Genomic DNA, 14651 nt, shown 5'->3' with positions numbered 1-14651 from the left:
CACTGATATTTTTAATAAAGATATATTTTTATTTTGGAGGTATATGGTCTTATCTGGCAAAATTGATACAGATTATTTTACTTTAAACTTGATAATCAGTAAGTGAAATACAGTCAAAAGAGTTAAGACTGAAATAAAAACTAAGTAAACTTTAATGACAGTTTTTGTTATTCTTTGTGGCATTTCCCCCGCAAAACAATTAATTTTCGTGAATGAATTGCATTTGACATGGAGTAGAATCTGGCAAGGCAAATGTTTGTTACTTTAGTGTCTTGACTTAAATGATGAGGTTAGGTAGAAATAGAGAAGCCCAAGTGTAGTGTTTGAGAGCCTCTGCTCTGTCCAGAGTTATCCTAAAGATTTTACCCTCATTATATAAAGACCATAGAGCCTGAGCCATTGGGAACTACAATGGACCTATTTTAGAAAATAACAGAATTTTAGATTTGACCTTAGCTGTGACACTGGTCTGTTCTGAGCTATATAACCTCTTCTGTTCACCCTCAGCCATTTCTCTTTTTTGGGATTAAAGGGCTTTGTAGGGGTAGAAAGTTTTCTACCATAAGATGAATTTTAGACTTGTAGTATCAGACTGCTAATGTCTCCTGAAAAAGTAATTGTAATTCTTTCAGCTTTATTATTTTTTTAAAGATTTTATTTATTTATTAATGAGAGACACAGAAAGAGAGGCAGAGACACAGGCAGAGGGAGAAGCAGGCTCTATGCAGGGAGCCCGATGTGGGACTTGATCCCGCGACTCCAGGATCATGCCCTGGGCTGAAGGCAGGTGCTAAAGGGCTGAGCCACCCAGGTGTCCCATTCTTTCAGCTTTCAAAAGTCCTTTCAGCTGTTGATGTAGGTCTTATTTCATTGTTAACATTATTGGGAAATTAATTTTTAGAGAGATATTAATTCAATGTTATTTGCTTTATCCTCCTTAGTGAACCTCAAGTAACATGCTATGTTGCAACATCTAATCTGGATGGGGAGACAAACCTAAAATTACGGCAGGTAAAGACACTTTTTTTTAAAGATTTATTTATTTATCCATAAGAGACACAGAGAGAGAGAGAGAGGCAGAGACATAGGCAGAGGGAGAAGCAGGCTCTTCACAGGGAGCTCAATGTGGGACTCAATCCCAGATCCTGAGATCACACCCTGAACTGAAGGCAGATGCTCAACTGCTGAGCCACCCAGGCATCCCAAGACACCTTTTTAAATCCTAATTCTGTGTCTAAGCTCACAATGCCAATTTTTTCCAGGTACCAGTTATTATTTTTCTCATGAAGAAAAGTATTTCTCTGCTGTTGTATAGAGGTCATTCATTTTCACTAATTATTTAGAGGGGTACTTTTAAAAAGTTAAGTAGGAACTAGGTGATATGTCACTAGTGCAAGAAAAAAAATGTCCTATAAAATTCAGGTCATATAAAGGATGACATGCCTTTGTGCATATTATTTTGAGGATATTTTTGTTAATGCTTTGGTGATAAAACAACCGTCGTGATAAATATCATAACTAGATTAAAGGGGTATAAATGAGCTCTGAGCATATAACCACTGCTTTTTAAACTATCATTTGCATTTCAGAGTAACTTGTGATTATAAAAGAGATAGTTTTCCAATTAACTTCCTATTAATGGAAAAGAGACAATTTTTAAGATAATTGAGTCTGCTTTATCACTTTGCTTCAGCAAGGAAGTCCCTGAATTTACATTTGACTATTTACATGTCTGCTAATCTTTTTTGCAAACTTTAATTTGATTTAATGAAAAAAATGAAAAATGAAAAAAACATATTTAGAATCTATTAAAGTAATATATCATCTTTGTAAAAATAATATAAATAATATAGAAACTTTGGCTGTCTGTTAAACTTTATCTCCTCCTTCCAAATCCCATCTTTATTCCCAGTACTAATTATTGTAATAGTTTGGTGGTACCTTCCTGATTTTTAAAAATGCAATTACAGATTTCTGTTTCAGGGGAAATGAAGTTAACATACTTTCTTTTATTTTTCCTGCTGAGGACAACTAAAACCTTTGGACATTATATAGAAAGCAAATATGAGAAGACACTGAAAGAGTGGTTGAAGACAACATATTATGGGACCATAGAACCCAGGGAACAACAGGGTGGCGAGTTCCCTAGGTTTTCTTTTTGCCTCGTATATACCAGGCTTGGAACTGAAGAAACCAAAAACCCAGAAAAACCAATGGCACAGACAAAAAACAAAACAAAATAAAACCTCCATTCTTTAGTCAAAGGACCAGAAAAGGGGCAGCCAGCAGGATAGAAGTTTTGAGACAATGGCCACTCTACTCCAGCAAAACACCAGAGTATTTGGCCCCACTCCCACCTATGCCAGCAAAAGTTAAATGTGGAGCCTTAGACCTTCACCCTTACCCAGCTGTAATAAGGCACCCAACTCCCCCACAAGAATGTGTCAGAAAAACCAAGTAGGAAGCCAGAACATTTACGGCATGAGATTCTGGAAGGTGAAGAGAGGGTAGAGCTGAAAAACTACTAGAAGAAACGATGACTAAAACTTCACAAATTTGCCAAAAGACACAAACTACAAATTTAAGAAGCTGAGCAAGCCGAAAAGGATAGACCCAAAGAATCTATACCAACTAAAAACTTTTGGAAACAACGAAAAAAAAAAAAAAAATATATATATATATATATTTTTGGCTTCTAGAACTTCAGAGTTTATTTAGAGTTGATCATACAAGGAAACAGAAAAAAAAGAAAGAAAGAAAGAAATGAAATACAGGGGGGAAAAACTGCTTTTACAAACAACAGATTACAGTATGCCCACTTTTCCACCCTGTGCACAGAGTCAGTCTCAGGAATCACGCAGCTCAGGGGTCAGCCCCTCACTGGGTATGTCTCAACGATGCAAGGCCCTCCTAGGAGAATATATCTTACTTCCAGAAGCTCAAACCACTGACTTCTAAGAAAACCTGCCTAATTTCTCTTTGTGTCTTTCTAGATTTCTAGATCATTATTACCCAACTCAGGAAATTCTATAAATCTCACCCTTACTCGAAAAAAAATCTCAGGTCTTTGACTCCCAAGGTCCCACTGCCTGAAGTAGCAGACTCCTTCCTCTAAAAAATGTCATGAATGATAACTATGTGAAGTCAATAAACCCAATTCCAAAGTTTCCAAAAAATACTATTACTTTAGTGGCCATTTTGTCTCAAGAAGGAAAAAAAATGTATATGTGACATGTGTATGATGGATCAGATTTTTTTCAAAGGATATTTATTTGACCGTATTTTTATCCCACACAGATTATGTACTGTTGTGATCTTAAGAATTGCACATAGTTTGGCAAAGAAAATTATTTCATATTTATTTTATATATATAAATATTTATATAAATATATATTTATATATATATATCTTTTATAAATATGTTCCAGAAATTTTTAAACTTTGTGATGTGGAGCTATAATAACTACTGAGTTAATTCCACTGAAGATGAAGATTAAAGGTTTTAATCTTGAAAGTGCTTTGGCAACTATGTTTCTTGAACAGGTGGGAGGGGGGATTTTCAGCTGGAACCCACACCAGAAAGCTACCCTCTCTTCTATGAGGAGCTTAAACATGCTCCTTTTGGAAGGCAAGTAACACATAACCAAGTACAGAACATGAAATCAGAGAAGAAAAACATTTGATAGTGCAGTCATTCTCTATTGCAAGGAACTTGAGGCAGACATTTAGCAGATCTTAGTGAGGAAAAGCAAATATGTGAGGAACATATTATGAAAAAATCAAAACCACAATGAGATACCACCTCACACCAGTGAGAATGGGGAAAATTAACAAGGCAGGAAACAACAAATGTTGGAGAGGATGCAGAGAAAAGGGAACCCTCTTACACTGTTGGTGGGAATGTGAACTGGTGCAGCCACTCTGGAAAACTGTGTGCAGGTTCCTCAAAGAGTTAAAAATAGACCTGCCCTACGACCCAGCAATTGCACTGTTGGGGATTTACCCCAAAGATTCAGATGCAATGAAATGCCGGGACACCTGCACCCCGATGTTTCTAGCAGCAATGTCCACAATAGCCAAACTGTGAAAGGAGCCTCGGTGTCCATCGAAAGATGAATGGATCAAGAAGATGTGGTCTATGTATACAATGGAATATTACTCAGCCATTAGAAACGACAAATACCCACCATTTGCTTCAACGTGGATGGAACTGGAGGGTATTATGCTGAGTGAAATGAGTCAATTGGAGAAGGACAAACAGTGTATGTTCTCATTCATTTGGGGAATATAAATAATAGTGAAAGGGAATATAAGGGAAGGGAGAAGAAATGTGTGGGAAATATCAGAAAGGGAGACAGAACATAAAGACTCCTAACTCTGGGAAACGAACTAGGTGTGGTAGAAGGGGAGGAGTGCGTGGGGTGGGGGTGAATGGGTGACAGACACTGAGGGGGACACTTGACGGGATGAGCACTGGGTGTTATTCTGTATGTTGGTAAATTGAACACCAATAAAAAATTAATTTATAAAAAAAATATGCTTCCTCAGTTCAGGAAGAAGAGAATAATAGGTTGTTAGGAGGATAGTAGTTTTAATCAGGTTTGCCCAAATTCCTGTTTCCCTTGGAATACCTCAGTCTTAGGATCCTCCTCATGTGTACCATGTGAGTTTGCTCTGGAGATGTATTTATTTTTTCCAGAAATATTGAGCTTCCATCATGTTCCAGGCATTGCTGTAGAAACCAGGGCTATACCAGAGAACAAATCTGACAGGGTCTCTGCCTTCAGGGAGCTGACATTTTACCGGTGGCAGAAGGACAATAACCATTGAATAAAACAGAATAAGGAATTAAGAAGGGTTTTCTAAATGAGACAGTGTAATAAGAAAAAATATTTTAAAGCAGTGAGAGAAAAAGGATCCTACCTATAGGGAAAAGACCCCTCATATAGCAGAAAATTTCTCTTTAAAACCCGTGGAAATCAGAAAAAAAAATGGCATAACATTTTAAAAATGGTGATAGGGAAGAACTGTCAGCCCAGAATCATGTATCCAGCAAAAATACTTTTCAAGAATGAAGAGAGAATTAATACACTCCCGATCGAAGGAAAAATAACAGAATTTGTTGCTACAAGACTCACTGTAAAAGAATGGCTAAAGAAAGGTTTTGAAACAGAAAGGAAACCATAAAAAAGGAACATAAGGAAGAAGGAAGAAAGAACATGATAAGCAAAAATAAAGCTAAATACAATAAGCTTTTTTTTTCCTCTTGAGTTTTCTAAATTATGTTTGATGGTTGAAGCAAAAATCATAAAATTATCTGATATGGTTCTAAATGTGTGGGAGAAATTTAAGATATATAATGATGAGGGTAAAGAGACAAAAGGAAGCAAGGCTTCTATATTTAAACTTGTAAAATGATGGTACAAATAAACTATGAGAAGTTGCTTATTAATAACATAATTCCTGGAGCAACCACTGCAATAGTTATATCAAAGGAACATATTTTAAAACAAATAAACCGAAATGGAATTCTAAAAAATGTTCAAGTAATCCAAAGGAAGGCAGGAAAAAGCAAAAAGCAAAACCAGAAAGGAAAAATAAAAATATCAATAATTATATTGAATATAAATGGTATTAATATGCCATTAAGTATTGAGTTAAAGTATCATCTAATGGGTTAGAAACATGATCCAACTATATGCTATTTATTAAAAAAACATTTTTATTTATAATGGTGTAGTCAGGTTAAAAGTAAAAAAAATGGAAAAAGATATATCATGTAAAGATTAATTAAAAGAAATCAGGAATAGCTAGATTAATATCAGGTCAAATAAACATCAGAGCAGATGAAATTGCTAGAGACAGAAAGGAACATTTTTTATCATTATACAATGATAAGGGAGTCAATCCACCAATAAGACATAGCAATGCTGATGTATGTATACATCAAAAAACAGAACTGCAAATATGTGAAGCTAAGAGTGATAGAATTTAAAGGATAAATATACAAATCCACATTTACACTTGGAGACTTCAGCTACCCTCATTAATTTACAGAACAACTGGATTGAACATTGTCAAAGATACAGAACAATGTGCCATTAATCCACAGGATCTGTTGATTTATATTTATATAACATTCAACAATACCCAACAAAAGAAAGACACACAGTCTTTTCAGTGTACAAGGAACATACACCAAGATAGACAATACCTTTGTCATAAAACAAACCTCATAAAATTAAAAAAATTGAAACCATGGAGGACGTGTTCTCCAACCACAATGGAATAAAGCTGGAAATCAGTGATAAAGATAACAGAACCTACAAATGCTAGAGAAAGGTAAATTGAATAGCCCAATAACTACTAAGGAAATTGAATTTATAATTTAAAAACTCCCCCAAAAGAAATCTCAAGACCTACATGGTTTCACTGGAGAATTCTAACAACATACAAAGAAAAATTAACATCAATTATACACAGTCTCCTCCAGAAAACAGAAGAGGAGGGAGCGCTTCCCAACTCATTTCATGAAGCTGTTATTTTTACCCTGATACTCAAATCAGACAGAGACAGTGGGAAAAAAAGAAAACAGTCCAATATCCTTTGTGGGAATAGACACTCAGACTCTTTAAAAATATTAGTAAGTAGAATTCAGCAATATATGAAAAGAATTATAAAGGTTAATTCCATGTAGTCATGGCTTGTTTAATAATTGAAAATCAATTCATGTAATCCATCATTTTAGGCTAAAGAAGAAAAATCACATAATAATATCAATACATGCAGGAAAAGCATCTGACAAAATTCAGTGTCAATTCATGATAAAAACTTAGAGAATGTAGAAATAAAGGAGAATATTCTCAACTTGGTAAAGAACATCTGCAAAAAAACTTAAAGCTAATATTAAAAATAAGTGGTAAAATATAAGTGGTAGAGACTAAATGTATCCCCCCGGATGGGAAACAGGCAAGGATGTCTGCTCTCACTACTCTTGTTCACATAGCATTGGAAGAGGTAGGAAATACAATAAGAAGAAAACAGGCCTACAGATTGGAAGGGAAGTAATAAAACTGTCTATTTGATTTGACATAGTTGTCTACATAGGAAAGTTGTTTACTTAGATTCCTGAGAAATCTAAAATAAAATGAAATAATGTGTTTTTGGCAAGGATGCAGGATACCAGATAAACATACAAAAACCACTTTATTTCTTATAGTGGCAATAAACATGTGGACCCTGAAATTAGAAATACAGGGTCAGGGCACATGGGTGGCTCAGCTGGTTAAGCATCTGCCTTCAGCTCAGGTCGAGATCCCAGGGTCCTGGGATTGAGCCCCTGACTCCCTGCTCAGTGGGGAATCTGCCACTCCCTCTCCCCCTGCCCCTCCCCGACTTATTCTCTCTCAAATAAGTAAATACAATCTTGAAAATATAGTTTCATTTATAAGTGCTCAAAATATAAATTAGATATAAATCGAACAATACCGACAGGACCTGAATGCCAAAAATTTCATTACAATGTTGATGAAAGAAATGAAAGAAGATCTAGATAAATGGAGAGATAAACAGTGTTCATGGATTGAAAGACTCAACACAGTAAGGATGTTAATTCTCCCCAAATTGACATATAGGTTTAATGCAGCTCCTATGAAAATACCAGCAAGACTTTTTGTAGAGACAGATAAGTTTATCCTAAAATATGGACATAAAGGCAAAAAAACTTTAGCTAAAACAACTTTGAAAGAACAGCATAAAATGGAACGACTAAATCTATCTGACTTCAAGACATTCTGTGACTACAGTAATCAAGAGTGTATAGTTTTGGTAAAAGGATGGTCAGATAGCTCAAAGCCACAGATAGAAAACCCAGAAACAAATCTACACAAATGTGCCCAAATGATTTTGTCAAAAGAGGAAAAGCAGTTCACTGGAGAAAAGATCATCCTTTCAACAAATGGTGCTGGAGCAATTGTACATTCATAGGCAAAATAAATAAACTGTTGATCTAAGTCTCATACTTTATATAAAAGCTAAATAATAATTTATCATGACTTAAATATAAAATATAAAACTTTTAGGAAAAAAATTGGAAAAAAAATCTTCAGAATTTAGGGTAAGTAGGCCAAGATTTCTCAAAATCGATACTAAAAATATGGTCCAGAAAAGGAAAAATTGAGAAGTTGGACCTTATCAAAATGAAAGGCTTTCGCTTTTGAAGAGGATGAAAAGACAAGCTGAAAACTGGGAGAAAATATCTGCAAACCACATGTTTGATAAAGGACTGGTATCTGGAATATATAAAGAACTCTCCAACTCTACAGAAAAAAAAAAGGCCAAACAAAACAATTCAATTAGAAATTGAGCACAAGGGATATTTCATAGAACAGGGTATAAAAATGGCAAATAAGCACATGAAGACATTTTCTACATCATTAGCCATTTGGGAAATGCAAATTAAAATCAAAGTGAAATGTCACTACACACCTATCAGAATGGTCAAAGTTGAAAATAGTTCCAACACTGAATGTAGGTAAGGATGTAGAGAAACCGGATCATTCAAACACTATGGGTTTGAATATAAATATATATTTATATTCAATATATAAATGACATATATATAATATGGGAATATAAATGACACAGCCACTTGGGGAAACATTTTGGCGGTTTTGTATAAAATTAAACATGCAACTATCATATAACCTGTAATTGTACTATCCCAGAGAGATGAAAACCTAGGTTCACGTGACAACAATAAACATGCAAATGTTCATAGCAGCTTTACTAGAGGACACTCTAGTGGGTGAATGTTTAACTGTGATACATCTACTTATTTTTGTTTATTGATCTTGAAGCCAACCACCTTCCACTCTATTACACATGTTTATGATTTTTAAGTCAAGGAGATAGGATTTTTTGGGTAAAAGAATCCGCACTATCTTTTGACGTTACCCAGAAATTCCTGAGCAGTTACAGATATTTGGTGATAGAACCTAGTCTCTTCTTGATCCTAACGAACATGGAAATGCTTTAACATTTTGTAGCTAAGTGTGAATAGTTGCTTTTTGTTTGCTTTTTATCAAATTTGTGAAGTTTTGCTAAGAGTTTTATTTTTCCAGAATACATCTTAAGCCTTTTACTAATTTTTTCAGCCTCTACCGACATAATAACGCTTTTTCTTTTTAAATTCATTAATATATCACTTGAACATCTGTTTTTGAGCTTACTGGCAATACAAATTTTCTTTAGGAAGTACTTGTTCATGTGGTTTGTTCACGTATATATTGAGATATTTGTAATTTTTATTGGTGTATAGAATTTCTATACATATTTTTCATACCAATTCTTTGTCAGTTATATGTGTTACAAACGTCTAGAAGACACTTACCCAGTTGGTAACTTGCTCTTATGTTTTCTTTAAGGCATCTTTTGATTAACAGAAGTTCATCCCAGACTGTTTCAATATTGGTTTCTGAGCATCGAAACCTCTAATACATTGTTTTCATGCCTGAGAATATTTGCATTATATGTTCACCTTTGTTTGATATTTGGGAAGATATAACATTTAAATTTAAAGGGTCTTTTATTTAGATAATTAAAAATAAAAATTCACTGTCTTCCTGTATCTTGTATTGCTGTTAAAAAGACTGATGACAGTTTGATTCTTGTTTTCCCGAAGATGATCTACTTTTTCTCTCTGGAAAGTTGAGATCATCTTATTGCAATGAGAAATTCCTTACGTTAGTGTTTCTCCAAGTGATCCCTGGACCAGCAGCATCACCATCCTTTTGGAAATGTGAATTCTAGTGCCCTGCCCCAGACCTACTGAATAAAAATCTTGGGTGTACATCTCAGCAATCTGTATTTTAATAAGACTTCCAGGTGAATCTGATGCATGCAAAAATCTGGAATCGCTATTCGAGATCCTTGCTGCTCTTAGCGTAGTCCAGAGTTCAGCATCATCAACAAGGCATAAATGTATCAAATGTGATATGATGTTTGGTTATAGTGACTTCACTTTAAAAAGTGTTATTTTCATACAGAGATGATGAAAACTTAACTTTTCTACTCCTTTCAACCTTATTAAAGTTATTTGCAAAATTCTGGTATGGCAGTTTTCTAACAAAGTTTATGTTAAAGTTTGATATACATTATTTATTATCTGTTAAGTGCAATACATTTTTAGATCCTGATTTTTATAATTTTATTTTATTAACTACTAGAGACATTTAAATTTGCCATTAAATTTTTATCTTCATTTTTTTTAACTTTGACTTTATTTTACAGGCTTTGTTAGAAACAGCTCAAATGCAAACAGAAAGGCAATTGTCAAGCCTATCTGGAAAAATAGAATGTGAAGGACCTAATCGCCATTTCAATACCTTCATTGGAACCTTGTATCTAAATGATGAAAGGTATCATCTTTCTCTCCTCAAACATTTTATTTTAAGATTTTATTTATTTGGGGATCCCTGGGTGGTGCAGCGGTTTGGCGCCTGCCTTTGGCCCAGGGCGCGATCCTGGAGACCCGGGATGGAATCCCACATCGGGCTCCCGGTGCATGGAGCCTGCTTCTCCCTCTGCCTATGTCTCTGCCTCTCTCTCTGTCTCTGTGACTATCATAAATAAATAAAAATTTTTTAAAAAAGATTTTATTTATTCGAGAGAGAGAGAGAGAGAGAGAGAGAGAGACAGGCAGAGGGAGAAGCAGGCTCCATGCAGGGAGCCCGATATGGGACTCGATCCTGGGGCCCCAGGATCAGGCCCTGGGCTGAAGGTGGTGCTAAACCGCTAAATCACTCAGGCTGCCCCAAACATTTTTTTTTTTCCAAACATTTTTTTTTAATGGAACAGAAAATATGGCAGTTTTTGTTCTCTTGGTTGGTAACATTTTAAACCTTTATACTTTTTCTTTTTCTTTTTCTATTTTTTACTTGAAGCATCAGTATATTGATATAAAAAGAAAAAAAGGAGTTCTTAAGTGGAAAAGGAAAGTGTATGGCATTTTCTTAATCAGTGTACCTGCAGATGGAAGGGCTTGAGAAGTCTGGTCCAAGTTCCTTTTGCATACAAGCACTTAGCACATCTCTTGGGGTCAATTAGTGGGAAGAATAAGGTTCTTATTAAGGTTCTTAGAAAGTCATCTAAGAAGAGAATCCACTAAGGATTCAGTTTGACAATGATGAAGGATTTTTCCTAATTTCTGCTCCACTTCTACTTAGCTTCCACCTAAGACTTTTATAGAAACATCTTTTATATAATGAGTCAGCCTGGTGCGGGAGCAGAGGAGAACAGGTAAATATGGCAGACTGAGCTTGTTTTGTGTGCTCTGAATGACCACGTGTAATCTTTTCTATAGATTACCAAATTGGCACACAGGTGTTTATTCTTCTTCTTGACAGTAAGTTTTGTAGTCTCTCTAGGTATAAGAGATATTTTCTTTCTCAAATTTTAATCAACATAACTTTGGGTTAGTGAGAAATGGATGATAACACAATTTTTTCCATCCTCTTTTAGAAGTAGGTACTTTCTATGAAAACACATTTGTTTTTATTGCTACTTCCCCTTACAGTTGGACTTGACAAAGGAAATATATTTAAGATGAAAGCTTAGGCTTGCTATGCATTGTGAAAAAAAAAAAGAAAAAAAAAGAAAAAAAAACCTTTTTGGTAATTTATAAATGTTCTTCTTTATTTTTAGCCCCGTTCCAATTGGGCCTGATCAGGTCTTGCTAAGAGGTACACAACTTAAAAATACTCAATGGGTCCTTGGCATAGTTGTTTACACTGGATTTGAAACCAAATTCATGCAGGTAAAATAATTTGTGATGACAGTATTACCTCTACATTTTTTCTTTTTTTCATGAAGTGAGGGGTTTAGCATTTATCTCTTAAATTTAGGAAGCTTATTTCTGTTTACTAACCTGAAGTTTGAAGGGAGATCCATATTTCATTTCAGTCTATATGCCTCCCATTTGTGATAAGATTATTTTGGCCAAAATGACATTAGAAGTTCTGTGTAAATTCTTACCATCATGTACCATTCCTCTCAATTTTCTTTCTTTCTTTCTTTCTTTCTTTCTTTCTTTCTTTCTTTCTTTCTTTCTTTCTTTCTTTCTTCTTTCTTTCTTTCTTTCTTTCTTTCTTTCTTTCTTTCTTTCTTTCTTCTCTCTCTCTCTTTTTTATTGCTTAATGAACAAATATTTAATAATATGTGTATAGACACACAAATGTATGGAAAACATTTTGTGTTGGCAAAAATAGTATCAATCTGTACAGAATATTATGTGAATTGCTATTGAAGACTTAAAATTACATTCTATATAAACATGTGGAGGGCCACCTGGGTGGCTCAGTTGGTTGAGCTTCTGATTCTTGATTTTGGTTCAGGTCATGATCACAGGGTAGTAGGATCGAGCTCCACACCTGGCTTCATTCTCAGAGCTGAGTCTGCTTGAGATTCTCTCTCTCTATCCCTTTGCCCCTCTCCCTGCTCATGTGCATGCATGCACTCTCTCTCTTCCTCTCTCTCTCTGAAATCAATAATCAATCAGTCTTTGATGTTGGAAATGACATAGGTACATTAAAAAGTCTAGGGGAGAGAAACTATTATATCACTGCAGTGAACATGGATAGCTGCTTTTTTTTAATAGAAGATAAATCTCTAGCATTGAAAGTATTGAAAATAAAAAAGGCAGCATATTTTTTTCAAGTTTTTCTTTAAAGTCCAGTTAGGGAGAGATGGGTGAGGGGTTGGATTAAATAGGTGATGGGGATTAAAGAGTGTACTTGTTGTGATGTATTCCAGGTGTTGTATGGAAGTGTTGAATCACTAAATTGTGTGCCTAAAAATCAATCATTGTGTTTCAAGAATCCCTTAAGACAACTTTGTTTTGGAGTAGGAACTTTTTTGCATGTTTATTGTTAATGAGAAGTAACTTGACAATAAGTCTACCCATTATGCCATCCACTAAAATACAACATTTGTTTTGGACTGTTCATTCTACAAATATCTCTTTAGTACCTATGTAATGCCAGACACTGTACTAAGAACTTGGGGGTATAGTTGTTTCAAGGGCACTTGACTGCCCTTGAGTTACTTGCAGTGTGTGAAGAAAGATAGTCAAGATAATAATAGCAAGAGGTCACTCAGGAGGGGTAATTATAAGATGCTCTGTGTCTACATAGGAGCTCCATCTGACCTGATGTTGAGGCTCTTGTGGGGAAGTAACATGTAAATTAAGACCTGAAGGCTGAGTAGAATACATGGAAGTATCAAGGGCATGGTGAGGTTCAGAAAAAAAGGGAGGCAGATAGGAGAGCAGTAGACCAAGAATTGGCATGTATCCAATTGAGGAATGCAATTTAGTGTGACTGTCTTGTAAATGGCAGAGAAAAAGTCATGGAATGGTGACAGACTAGTCTGGGAAAAGTTGGGGGGCTGCATGACTGAGGACCTGGATACATTTTCTTGCAAAGCTATGACCAGTCAGTGACATCCCACTCTGTTTGCTTCCTGATTTCTTGTCTCACTTTTCGTTTTCCTCCATTCTTCCTGCCCTGGATTGTACCCCACAATGATGCATTAACGTGTACATTTTCCTTGTCTTCTGTATACTGAGAACCCCAGACTAAGAAATGATATAAACATTATCTACAAACAGAAGTTTGTATTTGGACAGGGAACCAAGCGCAACATAGAACCCACATAATCATGACCCATGATTCAGTTGTAAAATGGACAACCCTCCAACAGTACACTTCAAATGATTATGCTGTATTACTTAATTGTACACCTGGTTATACAACATTGCATCTTAGGTTTAAATGTCCTCCTGTTAATTTAAGAAGACCGCTCCATTATCCTCTCAGTGTGGCTTGTCTGTCCTGCAGCTCATGAGAAAGTGCATCCTTCTCTAACACATTATTCTATGGATGTAAATCATTGCAAATGTGTATTATACATGTTGATTGTATCATTTCAGAATAGCAGAAATCTCAAAGAGGGCTTTTTCATGACTTTAGGAAAGAAAGAACTAGTAAATGTCAATATTTCCTTACTGAAAGATTTTAAGTAGAACACACTTAGCTGGAATCTGTTCTATATTGTGTAACATTTGAAGACATTACTTATATAGGTTAACAAAAGAGAAGGAATGATATGATTGCTTTGGAGATGATATACTTAAGTATATATATTTTAAATTATGTGCACACACATACACAGACATTCACTAATAATATGCTTAATGCAGTTAAACCTAGGATCATAAAAATCTTATTCCTAAGCTTTGTAAAAAAAGTTGAGTAATTTAGATTACTAACTCATATTTTCAAAGCTTGTAGATTTTGAAGATTTATGCTTCCACCTTAAAAAAATGTAGAAATGGTAAACAATCTGGCAAAGTGTGTTTGAAAAGTTAAATATCTCTTTATCTGTATATATCTATATGCTTGCCAATTATGTGTTATATATTAAAAAACTAAATGTACATTTATTTGCCAAAATTTCAGTAGACTTCTGCAGGCAATTATCAGGAATTTATGGGCAAACTTGAAATGATAATAGAAAATTATTATTTGAAACTCTCAATGTACCCCTAACCCAAAGCTTTGGTTTCCCTAAAATATGGACGTGTCAGAGCAAT

At 34.9% G+C, this 14651-nt stretch overlaps 1 protein-coding gene across 1 annotated transcript in view; it reads left to right on the top strand.

Moving 5' to 3' along the window:
• The window catches only part of LOC112918520 (phospholipid-transporting ATPase IB-like), a 162864-nt gene that overhangs the window by 22413 nt on the left and 125800 nt on the right, over positions 1-14651 (top strand). Inside the window, exons 8-10 of the mRNA XM_025996587.2 lie at positions 942-1011; positions 10292-10419; positions 11705-11816. Coding sequence (XP_025852372.2) covers positions 942-1011; positions 10292-10419; positions 11705-11816 — 310 coding nt within the window. The remainder of the gene's footprint in view (positions 1-941; positions 1012-10291; positions 10420-11704; positions 11817-14651) is intronic.

Source organism: Vulpes vulpes, chromosome 9, assembly GCF_048418805.1.
Source record: "Vulpes vulpes isolate BD-2025 chromosome 9, VulVul3, whole genome shotgun sequence".
NCBI classification, from domain to species: domain Eukaryota; kingdom Metazoa; phylum Chordata; class Mammalia; order Carnivora; family Canidae; genus Vulpes; species Vulpes vulpes.
This window is presented reverse-complemented; position numbering and strand designations above follow the sequence as displayed.